Source organism: Cucumis melo, chromosome 7, assembly GCF_025177605.1.
Source record: "Cucumis melo cultivar AY chromosome 7, USDA_Cmelo_AY_1.0, whole genome shotgun sequence".
Classification (NCBI taxonomy): Eukaryota; Viridiplantae; Streptophyta; class Magnoliopsida; order Cucurbitales; family Cucurbitaceae; genus Cucumis; species Cucumis melo.
The window spans coordinates 1,794,719-1,817,856 of record NC_066863.1 but is presented as its reverse complement, the minus strand read 5'-3'; the positions used below and the strand labels follow the sequence as shown (position 1 = coordinate 1,817,856).

The 23,138-nt window shown below is 28.2% G+C and overlaps 3 protein-coding genes across 5 annotated transcripts; 1 reads left to right on the top strand and 2 right to left on the bottom strand.

The window, feature by feature from the left end:
* The first annotated feature begins 55 nt into the window (after positions 1-55).
* LOC103493614 (serine carboxypeptidase-like 13) lies at positions 56-3,470 on the top strand. 3 transcript variants are annotated; one of them, XM_008454441.2, is made up of 14 exons: positions 56-310; positions 414-559; positions 1,108-1,184; positions 1,308-1,430; positions 1,511-1,613; positions 1,703-1,734; positions 1,815-1,916; positions 1,988-2,074; positions 2,186-2,344; positions 2,448-2,519; positions 2,602-2,720; positions 2,811-2,924; positions 3,004-3,049; positions 3,176-3,470. In XM_008454441.2, exons 1-14 carry the CDS (start codon positions 177-179, stop codon positions 3,254-3,256), a joined length of 1,395 nt encoding a protein of 464 aa, XP_008452663.2. In that variant the 5' UTR covers positions 56-176; the 3' UTR covers positions 3,257-3,470. The 3 variants fall into 3 exon arrangements, with proteins under 3 accessions (XP_008452663.2, XP_050943818.1, XP_050943819.1); XM_051087861.1 differs by having other exon boundaries at positions 57-310; positions 2,448-2,510; XM_051087862.1 differs by lacking the exon at positions 2,811-2,924 and having other exon boundaries at positions 58-310.
* A 562-nt stretch (positions 3,471-4,032) lies between these two features.
* On the bottom strand, positions 4,033-8,473 carry LOC103493613 (serine carboxypeptidase-like 13). The gene is made up of 14 exons (XM_008454440.3): positions 8,292-8,473; positions 8,043-8,188; positions 7,375-7,451; positions 5,948-6,070; positions 5,764-5,866; positions 5,638-5,669; positions 5,453-5,554; positions 5,275-5,361; positions 5,013-5,171; positions 4,838-4,909; positions 4,640-4,758; positions 4,436-4,549; positions 4,311-4,356; positions 4,033-4,196 (listed from the first exon to the last, which is right to left on the bottom strand). The coding sequence occupies exons 1-14, from the start codon at positions 8,423-8,425 to the stop codon at positions 4,116-4,118; spliced, it is 1,395 nt and encodes a 464-aa protein (XP_008452662.2). The 5' UTR covers positions 8,426-8,473; the 3' UTR covers positions 4,033-4,115.
* Positions 8,474-11,658: 3,185 nt separating this feature from the next.
* LOC103493611 (serine carboxypeptidase-like 7) lies at positions 11,659-19,842 on the bottom strand. Its single transcript, XM_051087698.1, has 27 exons — positions 19,721-19,842; positions 19,464-19,609; positions 18,980-19,056; positions 18,765-18,890; positions 18,581-18,683; positions 18,453-18,493; positions 18,233-18,334; positions 17,590-17,676; positions 17,328-17,486; positions 17,157-17,228; positions 16,935-17,053; positions 16,723-16,836; positions 16,557-16,602; positions 16,367-16,443; positions 15,525-15,546; positions 14,196-14,285; positions 13,942-14,064; positions 13,732-13,834; positions 13,614-13,648; positions 13,423-13,524; positions 13,214-13,300; positions 12,924-13,082; positions 12,746-12,817; positions 12,371-12,489; positions 12,167-12,283; positions 12,038-12,083; positions 11,659-11,936 (listed from the first exon to the last, which is right to left on the bottom strand). Exons 1-27 carry the CDS (start codon positions 19,840-19,842, stop codon positions 11,856-11,858), a joined length of 2,547 nt encoding a protein of 848 aa, XP_050943655.1. The 3' UTR covers positions 11,659-11,855.
* Positions 19,843-23,138: the final 3,296 nt, after the last annotated feature.

The following is a 23,138-nucleotide window of genomic DNA, read 5'->3' as shown; positions in this document are numbered from 1 at the left end:
AACTTTATATATATAATTTTTCCAATCAATTTATAATATTAGTTTTGTCATATTGTTCCAACGAAGTATCGTTAAATTCGTGGTGTTCTTTATATTCACTGCCACAAAACACAACCCCACCGTAAGCAAGCGGTTGCTTCGACATCTTCGCCTCCATTGACTGAAGCAATCCCACCATGCCCACCCCCGTCTTCCGCCTCTCTATTTTATTGGTCTCTGTTTTTCAAATCATATCCGCCGCAGCGTCGCATTGGACGGTGGAGTTTCTGCCCGGATTTCCAGGTCGTCTCCCCTTCGAATTGGAAACAGGGTAGGTAAGTGATACTTTGTCTGGGAATTGAATTGGAAAAAAAAAAGGATTTAGATATGGATTGATTGGTTGAATGATTTGGGAGTAATGGAATGGAAAACAGTTATGTGGGTGTTGGGGATTTGGAGGAAGTTCAATTGTTCTATTACTTTGTGAAATCGGAAGGAAATCCGAAGACGGATCCTCTGCTTTTTTGGCTCACCGGAGGCCCTGGTTGCTCTGCTTTAACTGCACTTGCCTTTGAAGTTGGTATATTTTTTACTAATCTAAATTTCCCAATCTTTTGAGTACTAATTTATTCGCATCAGGATTACAATTTCTATGCCACAAAGAAAAACCCCTATTATTAAGAATACTTGTTTTCATATAGATCACATAATTAATTTTAACTTTCTTCCAATTAGATTAGGAATCAATTTTGCAATTCAACTTTTCTTTTTCTTTCCTTTTAATGTTCTACTTCTCTTTACTCTCTAACAATAATAGATGAATCTATAACTCGACAAATTATAAAAAATAGAACATTCGACAAAATATTCACATTTCTATATAATTAAGTTTTATTGTGTACAAATAATTTGTCAATTTTGATTAAAAAAAATCCTTATAAAATTATGAATAAAATACAAAATTATAATTTAAAGATTAAAGAACTATTGTTGTGATTAATTATCTCATAATGGATAAGATATAAGACAAGCCAAGCGTATCAAATAAAGAATATATTCTTACTTGTGTTTCAATGATTCCAAAGTGTTTTGATTGTTATAATTATTTTATAATGTGTTTATTGAAAGGTCCCATAAATTTTAAGATCGAGGAATACAATGGGAGCTTACCTCAAATAATCTTGAACCCTTATTCATGGACAAAGGTGTGAAATTTAGTTTCTAAGTTTTGGTAAAAAAGAAAAAAAATAATAAAAATAATCGTGTTCTTCGTGTCATGAACTAAAACTTCAACTAACATTTGTATGTATTATGTATGTATATGCTAGAAAGCGAGTATATTATTTGTAGATTTGCCGGTGGGAACAGGATTTTCATATGGTACAACACCACGATCTCTTAAGAAAGGAGACTTTAGTCAAGTTCATCATTCTATTCAATTTTTTAAAAAGGTAAACATTAGTTAAATATACAATGCTAGTTCTTTTTTATGATTTATATGATAAGAAGCATAATCAATTTTATTTTCTAGTGGTTAATTCGTCATCCAGAATTTTTATCTAATCCATTTTACGTGGGTGGAGATTCTTATTCTGGTATTCTCATTCCAGTTATTGCTCAAAAAATTTTGGAAGGTATATATAGAAATTTGATTTTTTCTTATTCACATAAATAATCTCGTTGAAAAAAAATTAGTGATCTTTTCTTTTTCTTTTTCTCATAGAAAACGAGCATGCTCCCTATATAAATCTACAGGTTTGTGATGAAAATTCTCTCAATATTATATGTTACTTGCCCTTTGATTATGTATGTATGCTAACGTTTTTCAATGTTAGGGATACATATTGGGAAATCCTGTCACCATTCGTACCACATATCGGAATTTTGCAATTCCGTTTGCTCATAGAATGACTCTTATTTCTGATGAACTATTTGAGGTAATAAAAAAAGTGGTTTGTTTATCGTATAAAGAAAAAGATGTGATTTCAGAATTAATTTGGGTTTACAGTCATTGGTCTCTAGTTGCAAGGGAGAATACGTAAATATTGATCCGAGCAATGTGGATTGCTTGAGACATTATAATACATACCAACAGGTATATATATATGCAAGCACTTAATTTTTCTTTTTTAGTATTTTAATTATAAATACTAATAATGAAATGAAATAGATTTTTGATTAAATTTTCTTTGTTCTTCATCACTAGTGTATTTCAAAAGTCCAGAAAGCAAATATTTTGTTGCCAAAATGTTCGTTTCATTCTCCAAAGAGACAAGAAGATGCAATATTTGAACGAAGATCTCTTTACAATACCCCCAAAGTGCTTCTTGATCCCGAGCCATCAATTCCTTCTATTGATTGTCCTGTAAATTCTTGTTCTCTCTCTCTATAACATCCATAATTATATGCTCATTGAAATATATTATCAACTCGTGTTAATTGATAGTTAGCTATGTTTTGTTACGTAGACCTATAAATTCCTACTTTCTTCTTATTGGATGAACGATGATCAAGTTCGAAAAGCACTTCATGTACGGGAGGTAAATTGTTATTTGGTTTTTTTCAAAGTATTATTGGCTGTGAGAAGATATATTGTTGAATAATGGAAGCTACATTTTTTAGGGAAGCGTAGGAGAATGGACAAGATGCAGTGACAAACAAGATTACAATTATGATATTGAGAATGTTTTTCCTTATCATGTGAACCTTAGTTCTAAAGGTTACCGGTCTTTGATCTATAGGTGATGTGCAATACTCTACGTTAAATGATTGTTTGCAGATATATTTTATATCATTCCACTATGTATTAATTTTATTGACACAATAAACAGTGGAGATCATGATATGGTTGTTCCACATTTGGACACTCAAGCATGGATTAAATCTTTAAACTATTCCATTGTTGAGGATTGGAGACCTTGGTTCATTGCGAATCAAGTAGCGGGGTAAATTTTTATTTATGCACACACCAGGTTATGGGGTAATAACTATCTTGACGTGTGATTTTTTTTCTTTTTTGTATAGATATACAAGAAGCTATGCAAATAATATGACATTTGCCACAATAAAGGTAAGGGATACATGCATGTGTAAAATGATTAATTGTTCTTATTATAGATAATATATATATATATATATATATGTTCATGTGATTGAGTAGTGATGCCCTTAGTAATTCTCTTTTTAATACTTGTAGGGTGGAGGGCACACAGCAGAATATACACTAAAAGAATGCAGTGTAATATTTAGCAGATGGATAGCTAGAGAATCTTTATAAAAAGTGTTATATATAATTAAGTGAAACCCTCATTGTTTTTATGGGTTCTTTTATATAGATGGACATTTGGACCATAATAATTAATATTTGAAAGGAAAAAAAACCAAGTGAACGTTAAAACAATAATAGTTATTGTAAATCATTGTTACAACTTTAACTTACCTTTGTCTATGTATCATAATATCATAATAGAAAATTTTTCAATTGCATTAAATTCAATGTTAATTAAAAACGATCGTTTAGTTTCAAGTTATTATGTATGACATTTCATAGTGAAACTTTTAGTTTTAAATTTTAGGTACATGAGATATGTATATCATGACATATATGTATTAGGATAAGTATATATATATTTAAACCTAAATTCTATTTGAATTATATGTATTTACTCTTTTACGTCATAGACAATTTTTATTATATCGTGACACCCATCATCATGTGTATATAACTTTTCCCCATGTAAATCACTCTATTTGTTAATAACAATTAATATAATGTATACACACCAATGTCTTCTCTTTTTAATTAGTTTTTAGTTGGATTTTTTGAAAGCCATGAATGTTAACAATATTGCTACAAAAAGTTAACTAACATTTGTTCCCATAAATTTACCTCAACGTAACAAATTTCTAAAACCTAACAATATCTTTTGAATCCAAATTAAAGAGCAAAGGTTACCTAACTTTCATCTTAATACGTGTTCGTGTGATTGATCTATCGATGAAGAAGTATACGTTAGAATTATTCACCTTTATTGAGTTCATAAACATTAAAAATATTTTTAAAACAATGTATTCATTTTAGAGAAGTTGTTTAATAACAATAACAATGAGGGTTTCACTTAATTATATAAAACATTTTATAAGGGTTCTCTAGCGATCCATCTACTAAATACGACACTACATTCCTTTAGTGTATATTCCGCTGTGTGCCCTCCACCCTACAAGTATTAAAAAGAAAGTTGCCAAGGGCATCACTACTCAATCACATGAACATATATATATATATATAATTAAGAATAATTAATCATTTTATATATGCATGTATCCCTTACCTTTATTGTGGCAAATGTCATATTATTTGCATAGCTTCTTGTATATCTATACAAAAAAGAAAAAAAATCATACGTCAAGATAGTTATTACCCCATAACCTGGTGTGTGTATAAATAAAAATTTACCCCGCTACTTGATCCGCAATGAACCAAGGTCTCCAATCCTCGACAATGGAATAGTTTAAAGATTTAATCCATGCTTGAGTGTCCAAATGCGATACAACCATATCATGATCCCCGCTGTGTATTGTATCAATAAAATTAGTACTTATTAGGATGATATAAAATATATATGCAAACAATCATTTAATGTAGAGTATTGCACGTCACCTATAGATCAAAGACCGGTAACCTTTAGAACTAAGATGTACGTGATAAGGAAAAGCATTCTCAATATCATAATTGTAATTTTGTCCATCACTGCATCTTGTCCATTCTCCTATGCTTCCCTAAAAGATACAGCTTCCATTATTGAACATATCTTCTCCCAACCAATACTTAAAAAAAAAAAGATAAATAACAATTTACCTTCCGTATGTGAAGTGCTTTTCGAACTTGATCATTGTTCGCCCAATAAGAAGAAAGTAGAAATTTATAGGTCTACATAACAAAACATAGCTAACTATCGATTAACACGAGTTGATAATATATTTTAATGAGCATATAATTATGGATGTTATAGAGAGAGAGATCAAGAATGTACAGGACAATCAAGGGAAGGAATTGATGGCTCGGGATCAAGAAGCACTTTGGGAGTATTGTAAAGAGATCTTCGATCAAATATTGCATCTTCTTGTCTCTTTGGAGAATGGAACGAACATTTTGGCAACAAAATATTTGCTTTGTGGATTTTTGATATACACTAGTGATGAAGAACAAAAGAAATGTAATCAAAAGTCTATTTCATTTCATTTTTAGTGTTTATAATTAATAATAACAAAGAGAAAGTGATTACATATACATACCTTTTGGTATGTATTATAATGTCTTAAACAATCCACATTGCTCGGATCAATATTTACATATTCTCCCTTGCAACTAGAGGTCAATGACTGTAAACCCAAATTAATTCTGAAATTACATCTCTTTCTTTATACGATAAACAAGAGAACGTTATTAAACTAACCGTTCTTTTATTATTACCTCAAATAGTTCATCAGGAATAAGAGTCATTCTATGAGCAAAAGGAATTGCAAAATTCTGATATGTGGTACGAACAGTGACCGGATTTCCCAATATGTATCCCTAAAACATTGAAAAAAAGTTAGCATATAACATAATCAAAGGACAAGCAACATATAATATTAAAGAGAATTTTCATCACAAACCTGCAGATTTATATATGGAGCATGCTTATTTTCTGTGAAAAGAAAAACAATAAAATAAAATAAAAGATCACCAATTTTTTCCAATAAGATTATTTATGTAAATTAAAAAAAAAAATTCTTTTACACCTTCCAAAATTTCTTGAGCAATAACTGGAATGACAATACCAGAATAAGAATCTCCACCGACGTAAAATGGATTAGATAAAAATTCTGGATGACGAATTAACCACTACAAAATGAAATTGGTTATGTTTCTTTATCATATAAATCATAAAAAAGAACTAGAATTGTATATTTAATTAATGTTTACCTTTTTTAAAAATTGAACAGAATGATGAACTTGACTAAAATCTCCAGTTTTAATAGATTGTGGTGTTGTACCATATGAAAATCCTGTTCCCACTGGCAAATCTACAAATAATATACTTGATTTCTAGCATATACATACATCATCAAAAATGTTAATTAAAGTTAGCTCATAACACAAAGATCACCATTATCTTTTTCAACAAAAACTTAGAAACTAAGGGTTCGTTTGGTAACGTTCCTATTCTCTGTTTCTTGTTTCTTGTTCCTTGTTCCCTGTTTCCTGTTTCTTCTTTTTTTAGAACAAGAAACAGTAATGCGTTTGATAACTGTTTCTATTTCTTGTTTCTTGAAAAAAAAAAAACAGAAACAAAAAATGTGTTTGATAACTGTTTCTTGTTTATTAATTTTCATCTAGATTTATTTTTTATTTTTCACATCTACTTCAATTAAACATTAACAAAAATATAGGTCTATCCATCAAACATAACAAATAAAATTATCAAAAGTTTATTCATTTAATACGAAGAAGTATCAATGCACAAATAAAAATAATAACATAAACATAAAATTATATTTATCCTTCAAATGTTGCCAAATTTGATTGGCAATATCATCTCTTACTCAGACAATTTCTCTTTTTAATCCATCAATTTCGATAATCTCATCGTTATTTCGTGACATCTAGAATTTAATATTAATTTTAAAGTAAGTTATTATGTCTTCAATATTCAGAATTGAAAGAAACAAAACAAAATTTAACCTTTAACTCTTAACCTATGATGCTTTAGAGAAAAATCCAGATTTACACAAAGAGGAAGATGAAAACTATGGATCCGACGAAGAGGAACAATCAGAAAAAAACTATGGATCCGACGAAGAGGAAGAGTTCGGGTTGTCGAGGAAGACGATGAGAGATGAAGAGGAAGACAGTGTGTAGAGAAAAACGATGAGTGAAAGAGGAAGAGGAATGATTATTTGGAGAAGAGGAAAAGTAAACCAATAAAAATAATTGAAAAAAGAAAAATGAACCAATAAAAATAATTGAGAAAAAGGAAAAGAAAAGAAATAAAAATAATTGAGAAAAATGAAAAGGAAACCAATAAAAATAATTGAGAAAAAGAAAAAAAAACCAATAAAAATAATTGAAAAAATGAAAGGAAAAAAATAAAAATAATTGAGAAAAAGGAAAACGAAACAAATAGAAATAAATTGAGAAAAAGAAAACCAATAGAAGCAATTGAGAAACAGAACAGAAGAAACTACTTTTTTTGGTTCCCAATAATTCCTTATAAAATGGGAAACGTTTCTACTTTTTTTTGAGAACGAGAAACAAGGAACGTTATCAAACACCTCCGTTTCTTAAAAAATGGAAACAGAAACAAGAAACAGGGAACAAGAACGTTACCAAACGGGCCCTAAATTTCACACCTTCGTCCATGAATAAGGGTTCAAGATTACTTCAGGTAAGCTCCCATCGTATTCCTTGATCTTAAAATTTATGGGACCTTTCAATAAACACATTATAAAATAATTATAACAATCGAAACACTTTGGAATAATCGAAACATGTATAATAATATGATGTCTATTATTTATTCTAACAATAATTCTTTAATCTTTAAATTATAATTTTTTTTATTTCATTTTTAAAGAATTTTTTCAAAAATTTGACAGTTTTCCGATTTTTCCAAATTTTTAAACTAGAAAAATTATATATAATAGCTTAAGGTCTACTAATTAATTAAGATAATTAAACTTATTTTGGCAGTAAAGCCCAAATAATTATCAAATAAGAGGGCTTAATTCATATAATATGTTTTCAAATGTTATTATTACAATTTATAGATCCACCAAATATTAGAGAGTAAAGAGAAGAGTAGAACATTAAAAGGAAAGAAGAAAAAAAAAGTTGAATTGCAAAAATTGATTCCTAATCTAATTGGAAGAAATTTATGAGATTTATATGAATACAATTGTTCTTAATAATATGGGTTTTTCTTTCTAAAATAAAAATTGAAATCCTAATGAAGATAAGGATATGAATAAATTTGGATTAGTTAAGAGAAAAAGGAAGCAATTAAGAGTAGAAAATATACCAACTTCAAAGGCAAGTGCAGTTAAAGCAGAGCAACCAGGGCCTCCGGTGAGCCAAAAAAGCAGAGGATCCGTCTTCGGATTTCCTTCCGATTTCACAAAGTAATAGAACAATTGAACTTCCTCCAAATCCCCAACACCCACATAACTGTTTTCCATTCCATTACTCCCAAATCATTCAACCAATCAATCCATATCTAAATCCTTTTTTTTTTCCAATTCAATTCCCAGACAAAGTATCACTTACCTACCCTGTTTCCAATTCGAAGGGGAGACGACCTGGAAATCCGGGCAGAAACTCCACCGTCCAATGCGACGCTGCGGCGGATATGATTTGAAAAACAGAGACCAATAAAATATAGAGGCAGAAGACGGGGGTGGGCATGGTGGGATTGCTTCAGTCAACGGAGGCGAAGATGTCGAAGCAACCGCTTGCTTAGGGTGGGGTTGTGTTTCGTGGTAGAGAATATAAAGAACACAGAGAATTTAACGACACTTTGTAGAAACAATATGACAAAACTGATGATTATAAAATGATTAGATAGAGTGTGTAGTGGACAATTTTTTAAATATGAAAAGGAAAATCATACACATAAATCACACTTGAAAATCACTTCATAATTGATTGGATCACTTCCTCCTCATTGTCAAACATCATCATGTTAGAAGGAAGCGATTCTATACCCAATCTTAAAAATCACTTCTCTAAGCAATTCATTATTTCCAAGTTACAAAGACCTTCAAGGTGCACATTAACATGCATAAAAATTATCCATTATATTTACTTCTTTTTTTCTTGTCCCGCCGGCCCATAATTTAAAATTTTCCGAGACTAAAGTAGCATTTAAGGGGAGCAAAACACATTGTTCGTCCCTATTTCTTTAATAAAGCTTCTCCTGCTATCCATCTATTGAACATTATGTCGCTCTAGTATAGTATGTATTTTGGTGTGTGCCCTCTACCTGGAAAATTTCATCAAACGAACAAACAAATCAAATACAATCATCTTTCACCATTTGGAATACAATATAACCAATTTTTTACATTGTATCTTTTTATATTAGTGTCTATAATTGATTTTTTCTACGTAATACTAATCGATAGGGCCTCGTTGATAAGTGCTACAAAATCTTGTACATTGAAATTCATATTTATATGGAATCGAATCCATTATTAGTAGATATATCTAACTTTCCAATAAGTTAGAAGTCTCCTTGTATAATATGTATGTGCACCTCAACTATATTTATGAAACAATTGAACCATACCTTACAATATATTTTGATATAAAAAAAAGTTGTAGGATATTATTGATAGCGCAAATAATAACGGGTCATCTTAATCCTGCTTAATTCAAGATTGTTCAAGAATTTTATGTTACTATTTGACTATTTGTAGGTTTGAGCATATTAAGGATAAAATTAAGTGTTCATGACAAAATGGAGCTAAAATAGGCGAAAACATGGCCAAATTGCATCGATCATGATCAAAAGTCGAAGCAGTGGTCATATTACTATTGACGCGACACTAAGAGTGATATAAGAATTTTTAATCACAAACTTTGGAATGTTTTTATGGCCAAAATGTCCATCCATAGAAGAACCAGGAAAAATGTCCAGTCGAAGATTTCTCAACAGTATTTTTGTTAATCGTATATGTCGTGTAATTTCTCTTCTCTCCTTATCATAAATTATGTTAACTTTACTCTCGTTTATATTACTTTATTTCGCTCATCTAATGATTAAGACAACTTATTCCATTTTATGAGAAAATTCACATGTATATAGGATGAATGTGTTGGTTTATACAATCATATGATTGCTTACTTGCCTACTATTGGGCCAACAATGACAAAGTTCAAAAAGCACTTTCATATACATGAGGTACATTAACAAAATATTTCAAGAGAATAGTTAATTTATTTTAGAAGGAAAGAGTGTACCAAGAATAATTATTTGTTTTAGAACTTTTTTGAATCCTAAAAAATCTTTTTTTTTTTTTTTAAAGAAAATGATTTTACCAATTAATTTAATAACCAATGACGGATTTTAAGAAATGGATAGTGGGAGAATCCTTATGAACTTCATATTAATAAGTATCTTATGATATCTATTTCTACTTAAATTTTGGATTACAATTTTAGACACTAAATATTCCTTTAAATTTGTGTGTTAATTAAGTTCCACCAAGGAAATTCCACCAACGGGATCACTTTCCCGTCATTGTCAAACATCATCATGTTACAAGGAAGGGATTTTATGAATATCTTTTTAATAATGTAATTTTAAAAATATTGTCGATAGAAAGCAAACTATTAACAAAAATAAAGCAATTTGTGTAAAGTCGTGTATCGAGTCCACGATTTCAATGCCTGGACCCCGCTTTTTCTTTCTTCTCATTATTTAATTTTTTAATATATATATATATATTAATATTTAATATATCATGAATCCCACACCCTTTTAAAATATTTTTTGTATATATATTTAATATTTAATATATCGTGGATCCCATATTTTATTTTTAATATAATTAATATATATATATATATATATATATATAATAATTAATATATATGTATTAAATATTCAAATATTCAAATTTCAATTTTAAAAAATATCTTTCTTATTGAATATTTTTTCAAATTCCAATTTTCAACTTTTAAAAATACATTTTCTTATTTAATATCTTTTCAAATTTTAAATACCAATTTTCAACTTTTAAAAATACATTTTTTTTATTTAATATCTTTCCAAATTTTAAATACCAATTTTCAATTTTTTTTTAAAAAAAGATATATATTAACAAAATATGTTTTTAAATATTTAAATCTCCAAATTTCAATTTTCAAAAATATATTTAGAGATCGAAAATATATAAGAATTTATAGAGATTAGAATTTGAAAATTAGAAAAACCATTTTTTAAAATTGAAAATTAGAATTTTGAAATATTTAATTAGGAGAGATATTTTTTAAAATTGAAAATTGGAAATTTAAATATTTAATAACATATTTGTTAATATATATTTTTTAAAAAAATTGAAGGTTGCTATTTGAAATTTGGAAAGATAATTAATGAGAAAATTGAAATTTGAAAAAATATTTAATAAGAAAGATATTTTTTAATTTGAAAATTGAAAATTTGAATATTTATTATATATATTAATTATTAAATATATAAATATATATTAATTATCTTATTAAGGTATGGGGTCTACAATATATTAAATATTATATATATATATTAAATAGATTAAAAAGGTGTGGGATCCACACTATATTAAATGTTAAAATATATATATATATATATATATATATATATATATATATATATATATATATATATATATATATATATATATATATATAAAATAATGTGAGAAAACAAAAGCGTAAAGCAAAGTCGTGTACCGGGTAGACGATTCTGTCCAAATTGCTCTATTTTTGTCAATAGTTTACCTTCTACCCTATTTTTGACAATATTTTTTAAAAATACATTATTAAAAATAAATGTCCCGATTTTATTCACATCAAAAATGGAATTCAAGTTTTAAAAATCACTTCTCTAAACATGCTTTGAAAAATATGTTTTAATTTTAAACACAATAAAAAAAATATTTTAAACATTTCAAATTGATTATTTTCAAGTCATGAAAAAGACCTTCAAGGTACACATTAACATACATAAAAATTATCCTTTTTTTTTCTTTTTTTTTTTTCTTGTTGTCCCGCCAACCCATAATTTAAAATTTTCCGAGGACTAAAGTAGTTTTTAGAGGGAGTAAGAAGGACACATTATTCACCCCTATTTCTTTTATAAAGCTTCTCCTACTATCCATCTATTGAACATTATTCCGCTTTGGTACGCAGTGTATTGTGGTGTGTGTCCTCCACCCTGAAAATTTCATAAAACAAACAAATAAATCAATACAATATTCATCTTTCACCAATTGGAACACAATATAATCAATTTTTTACATTGTATTTTTTTCTTACTTTAATGGTTGCAAATGTCATGTTATTTGCATATGTCATTGTGTAGCTGTAGAAAAAAAAATGAAATAACCATTAGATCGATAGATTAAATGATACCTCTAGTAATAAAAATAGAGAAATAATAATTACCCGAGTACTTGATCATCTAAAATAAACCAAGGTCTCCAATCATCAACAATTGAATAATTTAGAGAATCGACCCATTCTTTAGTGTCTATGGTCGGAACTCTCATGTCATGATCTCCACTGTATATATATATATTCTCAATCAGAAGAAATGATAAGAGAAAATATAAAATGTGAATTTAATTTGATAGAGTTATTGCATAGTACCTAAAAACCAAAGACCGATAACCTTTAAGACTGAGGTTTGCATGATAAGGAACGACATTCGAAATTTCATACTCATAATCATCAGTAGTATTGCATCTATCCCATTCTGGAATTGTCCCCTGTTAAAATAAAATATACAATAATATACCTTCAATAATATTACATCACTTAATACTTTCACGTACTTGAATTGGACTCGATATACGAAGAAAACATTACAAGTGGAAATCAACTGAGGAGGAAATAATATTGAAAGGGCAGGACATCCTTAATCAACATACTCTGATATCATCTTAATTAGTTGCTGATTGATTGCTTAAGGTAACGAGTGAAGTAAACTTAACATCATATATATGATCACTTAACATTTATTACCTTACGAATATGAAGTGCTTCTTGAACTCGATCATCATTAGCCCAGTAGTAACCGAGATTGCCTTTATACTCCTATACATTATTACGTCAACATGATTCAAGATCAAGATCGTCAAAGGAGAGTTTTCGAAAAAGAAAAAGAAAGAAAAAATAGTTGGAGAAGAAGAAATTTAATTACTTCACAATCAATAGCATATTGAGGTAAGGTTTTCTGAGGAAGCTGAAGCAATTGTTGATCATCAAAGCTGTTATAGAGAGATCTTCGAGGTTCAGGTCTTTCACTTGGGGGTTTGCAAAAACGACGCAAAATACACCAAACATTGATTCTACTCACACACTACAATAATTAAATTCATTAAGGAGATCATGAACAAACACAAAAACAAGAATTAATCATTACGTCTTGAAGATCAAAAAGAAAATTAAATTTCCACAAAATTTCCATGAATATACTACGAGTTTACAAACCTTTTTGTAGGTTGATACATGTTTTATGCAGTCCACGTTATTTGGATCAACCTTCACATATTCTCCTTTGCAACTACTGGTCAATGACTATATATATATGTATGTGTGCACAAATTATCATTATTAGTTACATACATATATATATAAATAGTCCTATATTGAACCAAATTGCATCATGAACACCCTAAGTTAACAAACTCTGATACTACCTCATACAATTGAGTAGGGATGAGGTTCATGCCATGAGCAAAAGGAATCGCTAAATTTTCATTTCTTCCACGTACGCTAACTGGGTTTCCAACTATATATCCCTATATAGTGAAAAATATTTTAAAAGAAAAAAGTTAAAAAAACTGCATTACATGAATAAAAGTACTCAAAAGAGAACCTACTGACAAACCTGAAGGTTTATAACTGGGACACCATATTTATTTCCTTAAAAGAAAAAAAAAAGGTTTAGAAATTTAAAGATCTCAATTATCGATAATAAAAGATAATCTACACATATATATGCGTACCTTCTGAGATAGCTTGAGTAATAGGTGGAACAATCATACCAGCATAAGAGACTCCACCAACATAAAATGGATTAGATATGAATTCAGGATGAGCTGCAAGCCACTGTATGTACAGTTTCAATTTATTTCCTTCTACAAATATCGGGGAAGTAATAAATAATTATAATGAGATTTTTAGACTTACAAAATCATATATAATATAATGCATACCTTTCTCAAAAATTGGTGACTTTGATTGATTTGTATGAAGTCTCCTTTTTTAGCTCCATGTGGGGTTCGAGGATACGAAAATCCAGAGTACACAACCGAATCTACGAATAGTATACTTGTGTTCTTGTATATCCAAATGATCACCAACCAAATTAAAGTTAGTCTTAAATAACAAATGAGGTACCAAATTACAAAGAAAAAAGAAGTCTACTTTTTTCAATAGGATTAAAACCTAAATAAATAATTTTGTTTACCTTAGTCCATGTATGAGGATTTAAGATTATCTGAGGTAGGCTTCCATTGTATGGCTCTACCTTCAAATTTAGGGGACCTTCAAACAAATACTAATAACATATTACAATTATCACAATAATAATAAGTAATAGTAATTAAGTCTTCATATATATATATTGCCAATATGTCTAGCATTAACAATTTAGTTTCATTACTTCATACTTCTTAATGATCTAGCTACTATCGAATATCTATAACTTATTTTTTAAACTTCATATCTCTTTGATAAACTAACTATATACATAATATATGTATCACACACATTCAAAATAACTTTGGAAGTTTCAAGAAGGAATTCATCATGATAAATTATGGTTAGATCATTTGGTGCAATTGCTTCTGCTCAAAATAATACTCCAATATATATATATATAAGGGGTTTTCTAAAAAATATAACAAACCGGTAAAATATTTACACTGTATATAACAATTCTAAAAACGAAAAAAAACAATAGACTCACAATGAAAAATATAAAAAATGTCACAGTCAACACGCGATTAATCGATCACACACTCGCGCGAGTAATCTTCTTCTAAACGATCGTGTATTACAGTATAAATGAATAATCTACTATCATTTAGGCTATGATATACGATCATGTAGTTCTATTTTAACGATGGAAAAAAAGACTTTAAATTTGAACGATTATGTTGATCATGCTAAACGATCGTGTTGATCATGAAAAACGATCGTGTTGGTTAGGTAAGCCATCGTGTAGTCCAATGTAAATTATCATTAAAAACTTCAAATCTAGCGATCGTGTTGACAATTATTCTAAACGATCGTGTTGGCAATGGTAAACGATCGTCTAGATCATGTCAAAATAATATTTAGACGATTTTAATATTCTCGTATACGAGAAAGATGAGTAATTTCAAAGAATCTGTCGAAAACAGTGAAGATGAAATAGGAGATTTAAACATAATAATGAATTATCTAAAAATAGAAAAAAGAAAAGATGAAGAAATCAAAAGAGAAAATGAATAAATCGCAAAGAATAAGAAGAAGAGAGAGAAGAGAACAATATTCAAAGGCAAATCTAGAATTTATGAAAATATTGTACCGATTTCATGGTGTTTTACTTTTTGTTACACGATCGTAAATGTCTTTATCTTTTGTTACATTTATGAAAATTAACCTAATTTTAAACTAAATATATATCGATCAATTAAAGTCATGATCTAATCATCATATTTATTTTTATTTCTTAACAAACCTCTCTTCGAATAAATATTCTTGTGAATTGAAAAAAAAATGAGAGTAGTAAAAATGGATTAGGTTTATTAACCAATTTCAAGGAAGAGTCCACACTGAAGTAACAACACTCAGGATAGAAGATTGTATTAATAACAAATACAATCAGTGTTGAATACATAGTTATGACTAAAGTAACAACGCTTAGACACATTTGTTACTGTACTGTACTAGAACTGTTTTAACAAAACTTGATTATGATATAACATCAAAATCATAACTAATAGACGAAGCTCCCCTTAATTATAGCATTAATCAATGATGTATTCAACTTCAATTTACTGGAAGTTTTCTTCTATCAATCTTCTTTGCTTTCTTCTCGCAAGCCACACCAAAGGTTGAGCTAGATATCTTTTTCTTGATTTTTCCTCCACACGACTATCTTCGAGCATAACCAATATATAGGTTAAGATCTTAACTACTTTGAGGCGGAAAGAATCTTAACCAATATCTTAATGGATTTGTTGAGTAAAATAATATAGAGAAATAAAAAGATGGGACCATTCTATTAATAAAAATGAAGTATATAATACTAACAATAAAACACTTAATGGAAAAATTCATTTTTAAACTTGAAGTTTCGAAGATATTCAATGTTTTGTAAATATTTTTCAACAGTTTATAATTTGCAATAATGGGTGATATTAAACTTAATTATATCATAATTATCTTTAATTAATCAAATGAGATCTAAGCCAACTTGCAAGATAAATAGTATTTGCCGATGAATGATAATGATAAATATATTTTAATAGAATTTTGGTGTTAGGTGTGATTTGACTTTATTTCTTTTTTTATTTGAATCATGAATACAAAATGTTACCATCAATTTAGATATTAAATTTATTTACAATGCAGTCACAATCTAATAATTACAATGATTCTCCCAATATCCATCTGTTGAACATTACGCTGCATTCTTTTTTCGTGTATTCTGCTGTGTGCCCTCCACCCTACAAATTTGATTTGAGAAAGAGTGTATACTTAATAATTGTACAAAGAAAGAAAGAAACAAACAAACAAATGGCTAAACTTAATCGACATCCCTTTGTTTTTTCTTACTTACTTTTATAGTTGCAAAAGTCATATTATTTGCATAGTATCTTGTATATCTGTCCAAAAACAGTATCCTTATTAAGTTAAATATATATATATATATATATATATATATATATATATATATATATATATATCATGAATTACATAAATAAGAATAAAAATAAGATATATACCCGGCTACTTGATCCGAGATAAGCCATGGTCTCCAATCCTCAATAATTGAGTAATTTAAAGCTTTGATCCACGCTTGAGTGTCCAAATGCGGTATCAACATATCATGATCTCCACTACATTTCGCAGTAAACAAAAAGAACTAAGTTGAAGAAGTTATTATTATACATTGCAAACAATCATTTTTAACATAAAAAAAAAAATTACTCATCACCTGTAGATCAAAGATCGGTATCCTTTAGAACTAAGGATCATGTGATAATCAAAAACACTGTTGATTTCAAAATTATACATCTTTTTATCCTTACATCTTATCCACTCTCCAATACTTCCCTAGAGAATAAAAAATAATCACTGTTTCAATATCTATATATTATATATATCTTTCTAATTAATATTTAAAAGTATAATTTTTTTACGTAACTTGTATTCTTACCTCACGTATGTTAAGTGCTTTTTGAACTTGATCGGTGTTAGCCCATTTTGTAGAAAGTTTGTATTTAAACTCCTTCATAACAAAAAAGAAAAAAGACGATTCAAGGTAATTAAAGATATGTTTGTTCCGATGAAGGTATTTATATTAACTACTAGAAGGAGAAAAAGTTACAGGGCAACGAAGGGAAGAGAGTTGTGAGTTTTGATGAAGCAGCAATGTTGGAATGCTACTGAGAGATCTTCGTTCATTATATACATCGTACTGTTGCTTTGAAGACTTAAATACACATGTTGGATATATAATGCATGCTGGCTCCACCTTCGAAATACACTGTCGTCGCAGAATACCAAAATGACATTAATTAATGTCTCTATATGTATATATGTCTCATTTGATATGATATAATATAACGTAATAATGTCACAAAACTAACCTCTTCATATATCTTGTAATGTCTCAAGCACTCCACATTGCTTGGATCAATGTTCACATAATTTCCTTTACAACTTGTTTCCAATGACTGTAAACAAATCCAATAGGTTAACTGAAACCAATTCCATCACTCTCTTTTTTTTTCTTTTTTATGTTTATTTTCTTTATACTTTCTTTGATTAGAAAGGTATTAGATTATATTAATGAAAAATGTATTTTTACGTTCTCGAGTTTTAGATCTAGTTTTTGTTTAGTTTTTATGTTTCTAAATGTTACAAATATGGCCTTTTAGATTTTGAGTTTTATTTCAATTTAGCATATAAGTTTAAAATGATACAAACTTACTTTCAAAATTGAGTTTTGATTTAATTTAATCTTTAGATATTTAATATTTATATTTTTAACCTCAAATTTTTACTAAATACTTTATTAATGTTTGAGATTAAAAATAAAAATCTTAAAATATATAAACCAAATTGAAACAAAACTCAAATAAGTGTAAGACAGTAGCATTTTGATACTCAATCATGGATTAAATTGAAATCAAGATCAAAACTTAATAACTAATGTGTGACATTTTAAAACGAGGTATGGATTATATTGAAATTAGACCAAATATGTACATATTTTTTTCATTATATTACCTCAAACAATTCATCAGAGATGAGGGTCATCCTATGAGCAAAAGGAATTGTAAAGTTTTTACTTGAACCACGAATAGTATAAGGATTTCCCAATATATAACCCTAACATACACAGCACAATAATAAGAAAAATGAGTATATGAACTCATAAAGTTTGTCAACTCAAACAACAAAATAATTAACTCACCACATGTTTTTTTAAAAAATAATAATTACAAACCTGGAAATTTATAAATGGAAATTCATCATGTATGGTATTTCCTGTTGAATGAAAATAAAAATTAACAAAAAATAGCAATTAATTTATCTCGTTTGATAATTAAAAAATCACTAAAATGAACTTCATACCTTCAACAATTCTTTGTGCAAGAACAGGAACAATCATACCAGAGTATGAATCTCCACCAACATAGAAGGGATTTGTTATAAACTCTGGATGATCAACCAACCACTATAAATCCAGATTATTGAATATTTCACAAATTTGATAAAAGAAATTAAAAAAAAATTGGTGTATTATATATATATATACCTTTCTGAAAAATTGAAGATAATGTTGAATTTGACTAAAATCTCCTGGCTTAAAAGAGGAAGGAATAATTGTATCATATGAAAATCCAGTCCCCACAGGTAAATCTACAAATAATATGCTAGAATTCTAGCATTTCATTAACATTAATGAAAATATGTCAAAAACTTTAATTAAAATTAATAATCATCATGCATTATATTATAATTATTAATTACCTTGGTCCATGAGTAAGGGTTTAAGATTAGTTGAGGAATGCTCTCCTTTGCTTCTTCTTCCTTAAAACTTATGGGACCTTTAATTTACATACAAATAATGCATATTTAAAAAAATTTAAGACCCTTAGTTTGATTTTAAAAAAAAAAAAAAAAAAAAAAAAAAAATCTATCTTGATAAAACAATTTCAATATTTAAATGGTGATCTATTATATATAAAAAGGAAGAAAAAACAAAACAAAATGATTTAACTTTTATGAGAGTGCATGGATAATTGAATAATAAGAAAATGATGAAAATAATTAATTTGAATAAAAAAAATTTCACGTCGTTTACTTAAAAGACAAATAGTATTAAATTATAATCGAATTAATTGAGCACAAGTAATTAAATAAAAATGAATATAATATATAATGACCCCTGAAAATAAAAGTGTTTAAAAAATGAATGAATAAATAAATAAATAAAGCAATTATAATTGAATACCAATTTCAAAGACAAGTCCGGAGAGGGCAGAGCAACCGGGGCCGCCGGTGAGCCAAAGAAGAAGAGGATCCGTTTTGGGATTTTGATCGGATTTAACAAAGTAATGAAATATCTGAAACTCATCTGAATCTCCCACACCCACATATCTGTTTCATTCCAAAATTTCATATATATATATATATATTTCAAAAGTTATAAGAAAATTAAAGAGGAATAATAATTAAGTTGCAAATTAAAATTGCAATAACAAAACCAACCCAGTTTCTAGTTGGAATGGAAGAGGTCCTGGAAATCCAGGGAGATGGTTGACTGTGGAGTATGATCCTGCGGTGGAGAAGAACTGAGAAAGGAGGAGGAAAAGGAGGGTGGCGAAGGCCATTGAAATTATGGAGCGGCGACAGAGAAATTAGTCACTAATATTATTGTTTATTTTATAATGGAAGGAAGAAATTATTATTTAAATCGAGGTACATTATTCTTTATATGTCTCGTGCCACATGGGATTGAAATAAAATACAAGTTAATTTAAAAGCCTAGTTTTGTTCTAATATAAATAAGAATGATAAGAGGAGTAATTATTTCTTAGTCATCGCCATGGGATTGAAATGTAAAACACACATATTTCCATGTCCGATGCTCTGTTTCCTCCTCCTGCATGTGTTGTTGTTAATGAAATTGTAGGGTGAGGGTTACACTGCGGAATACAACATAATATTGTTTAGCAGTTGGAGATGGATATCCAAACAATCCTTATAAGATAAATTCATTTGTTTTTGTTTTTGTCTTTGTGTTTCTTTTTACATGAAATTCATTTCATGGTTAGATTGGATTGGTCCTAATCAAACAATGTTTTAAGTTTACTTGTGTTTTTTTTTAAAAAAAATATTATTATTATTATTATTATTATTATTCGAAAAGATAAAGAGCAAAATTTGTTTGACTTGTAGCCTAATTGGAAAAATTGAAAACTTTTTGTCATCCTATTTTAGTTTACCCCTCTAGCCTAAATCGAGACGTGAATTAAGATTCCATAGAAACTTTGATCTAATTTTCCATTAAAAAAAAAAAAAAAAACTAGCCAATCCTGAAAAATTAAAAATACACTCCAATAGGTATTATGTGCCAATCAACTACAGTAGAACATACTAAATACATCTTCGATATCTCTGCTCCTAGCTATGTATACATAGAGCCAAGTCAGTGGGTTAATCTAGGTTTGAAGCCAAAATCACAACCTCCATCAATATCCTCACCTAGGCTCAAGTTCTTGGATCTTCGATTACGACATCTTTTAGCTTCGGAATCCACTAACAATCATAGGTGGTGTTACAAAAACAAATTCAAATCATCAACTTTCTTTCATAAAAATCACCTAATTCAAGCTTAAGGCCAAATATAATCTTAAGCACATTTTCATGAAATCATTTTGAATGAATAGAAATAAAAAGTAAAAAATAAAAAATACATACTTTATGGACAAACATTACCGTCAAACCATCCAAACTCACATAACATGTATTCAATGATAAATTAAAGAATACTTTGAAATCACTAATTACGTCTTAATTAAACTACTTCTTTTCGGTGATCAGCAACTAATTCCTTTTCGAAAACTTGTATATCTAACATTGGAATGTAATGGGTATCGTTAAATTCAAGCCTAGACATTAATTATAGGTATTTGAAGACCACTTCAAGAACAACCAATCAATCAATCCTTACTTGAATCCAACATCTGGCAACACATTAGTGCTCAGTCTTCTTCTTCTTTCTATTTTTTTCTATTTAAGAGGAAAAAATAGAGGAAATGACCATTATGCCCTCACTTATTTAACTTCCCTTTTGCCCTTAATATCCATTCTTATAAACATTTACCTAATTTTCCAAAATTCTTCACCAGAAAAATTCAACCTTCAAGAATAAAAATGTATTTCAAACTTGATTTTTGCAACTCAAAACCATTAGTATGAAATAAAAGGAGAAGGGGATAAGAGCTTACATTTTTCAAAATAGAAAAAGAAAAAAGAAAAAAAAAAAAAAAAACAAAGATGTTTAATTTTTTTGGATTAGATTTTTAGATAATTTTAATTTGTGAAAATTTAAATTTTCTATTTGTATTAATTTCAATATCGTTCAATGTTTTTTTTTTTAAAGAAAAACAACCTTAATTTTCAAACATACTCATCTTTCTATATTAACAATTTAGATATTAACAATTTAGATTTGAATTAGGGAGTTGATCTTTTTTTTTCCTTAATTTCATCATTATTTTGTATAAAAGAAAAAAAGAACAATTAAAAAAAAAAAGCATTCTCCATTTGTTTGTGATTGAGAGAATAGTAGTTGCAAATATAACAATTATATTCAGAATATATACATACAACAACTTAAAAGTTCTAGAAAAAATGATAGTGAGAAAATTTGGGAACTTCCTGTTCCAATCGAAGCATATAGATCCATAAGTGGATTTGTATGCATAATATCATGAAAAATGGATACAAACTTTTGGCTGCTACTTAGTATCGTCAATGGGTTTGAAAAAGTATCTAAAAATAGCAAATTTAGATATTTGTACCCTGTCGAAGTAAGGAATAATTAAGCAATCGTCTCTTTCGAATATCTGTTTCCAATTTCCAACCAACAACAGGGAGATCAACCAAAATCAAATCTATGGAAGCATTGGTTTATACATTCCTCTTAGTCTCGACTCTAGGAATAATTTTTTTCGGGAATAATGGAAAATATAAATATTTTGGAATTCAAGAAAACAACGTATGATGAGTCATTAGAATCATGATAGATTATTTGAATCTATTCTAGACCATATTGAAAATATTGATTTGTCATTGATATACTCTAATCTATCATTATCAACGAAGTATATCACTCATAAATTTTGTTATTTTTGTAATATTTTAAATATTGTGATGTTTTATATTATTATTGTTAAAATTTATTCGACTAGTAAAAATGCAATATATCCTATATTTTGGACCAAGAAGCCCATTTAAGAAAAAAATTGCTTTCACTCACTTGGGCCATTAAGCCCAACAGTTTTTCTGTTGATTTACTAGAGTGGATTTAGCCCCATATTCTACCCTTTCTCAATGGTTATATATGTCAAAATCGTCATTAATGTATAAATCGAAAAATTATTTAAAATATTTACAAAAATTCGATGTCTATCAGTAACATTAATAAACACCCGATATATATTATTTACATGTAATGAATTGTTTTCTTTCCTTTATTTTTTCTCACAACCAAATCAACGTGCCATGGACTCCAATAGATTATAATAATATATATCACTCTAGTCGATATATATATATATAAACAACTAACAAGGTTCGTCCTTTAGTTATTTAAAAAAAAACACGCTCGTATTCCTAGATAGATTTAAAGATTAAATTTAAAATACTATCATGATTTTCGGAGTTGTTTAATCTTACTGATTATATTATTTTTTTTACTTGAATTTAGTCTGTCATATGGTGTTTTAAACCATCGAATGGGGTTGTTCGTTGCACTTTGCTCAAACATTTTAAATTACATGCCTCGCTTGTACAAGAAAAGTTAATTAGAAAACAATCGTCTTTTGACATGCTAGAATTTAATCAAGATTAATATCATAAGTTTTTTTTTCTTTTCAATTCTTTAAATTCATAATATTTG

Coding starts and splice junctions, on each gene's coding strand:
- LOC103493614 (XM_008454441.2), top strand. CDS start 177: ATGCCCACCCCCGTCTTCCGCCTCTCTATTTTATTGGTCTCTGTTTTT. Junction 311..413: donor CCCTTCGAATTGGAAACAGG/GTAGGTAAGTGA, acceptor AATGGAAAACAG/TTATGTGGGTGTTGGGGATT. Junction 3,050..3,175: donor TGACATTTGCCACAATAAAG/GTAAGGGATACA, acceptor TAATACTTGTAG/GGTGGAGGGCACACAGCAGA.
- LOC103493613 (XM_008454440.3), bottom strand. CDS start 8,425: ATGCCCACCCCCGTCTTCTGCCTCTATATTTTATTGGTCTCTGTTTTT. Junction 5,362..5,452: donor TTCCTGATGAACTATTTGAG/GTAATAATAAAA, acceptor TTGGGTTTACAG/TCATTGACCTCTAGTTGCAA. Junction 4,197..4,310: donor TGACATTTGCCACAATAAAG/GTAAGGGATACA, acceptor TAATACTTGTAG/GGTGGAGGGCACACAGCGGA.
- LOC103493611 (XM_051087698.1), bottom strand. CDS start 19,842: ATGGCCTTCGCCACCCTCCTTTTCCTCCTCCTTTCTCAGTTCTTCTCC. Junction 17,487..17,589: donor ATTACAAGATATATGAAGAG/GTTAGTTTTGTG, acceptor CTGCGACGACAG/TGTATTTCGAAGGTGGAGCC. Junction 12,084..12,166: donor TTAGATGATCAAGTACTCGG/GTAATTATTATT, acceptor TTTTTTCTACAG/CTACACAATGACATATGCAA.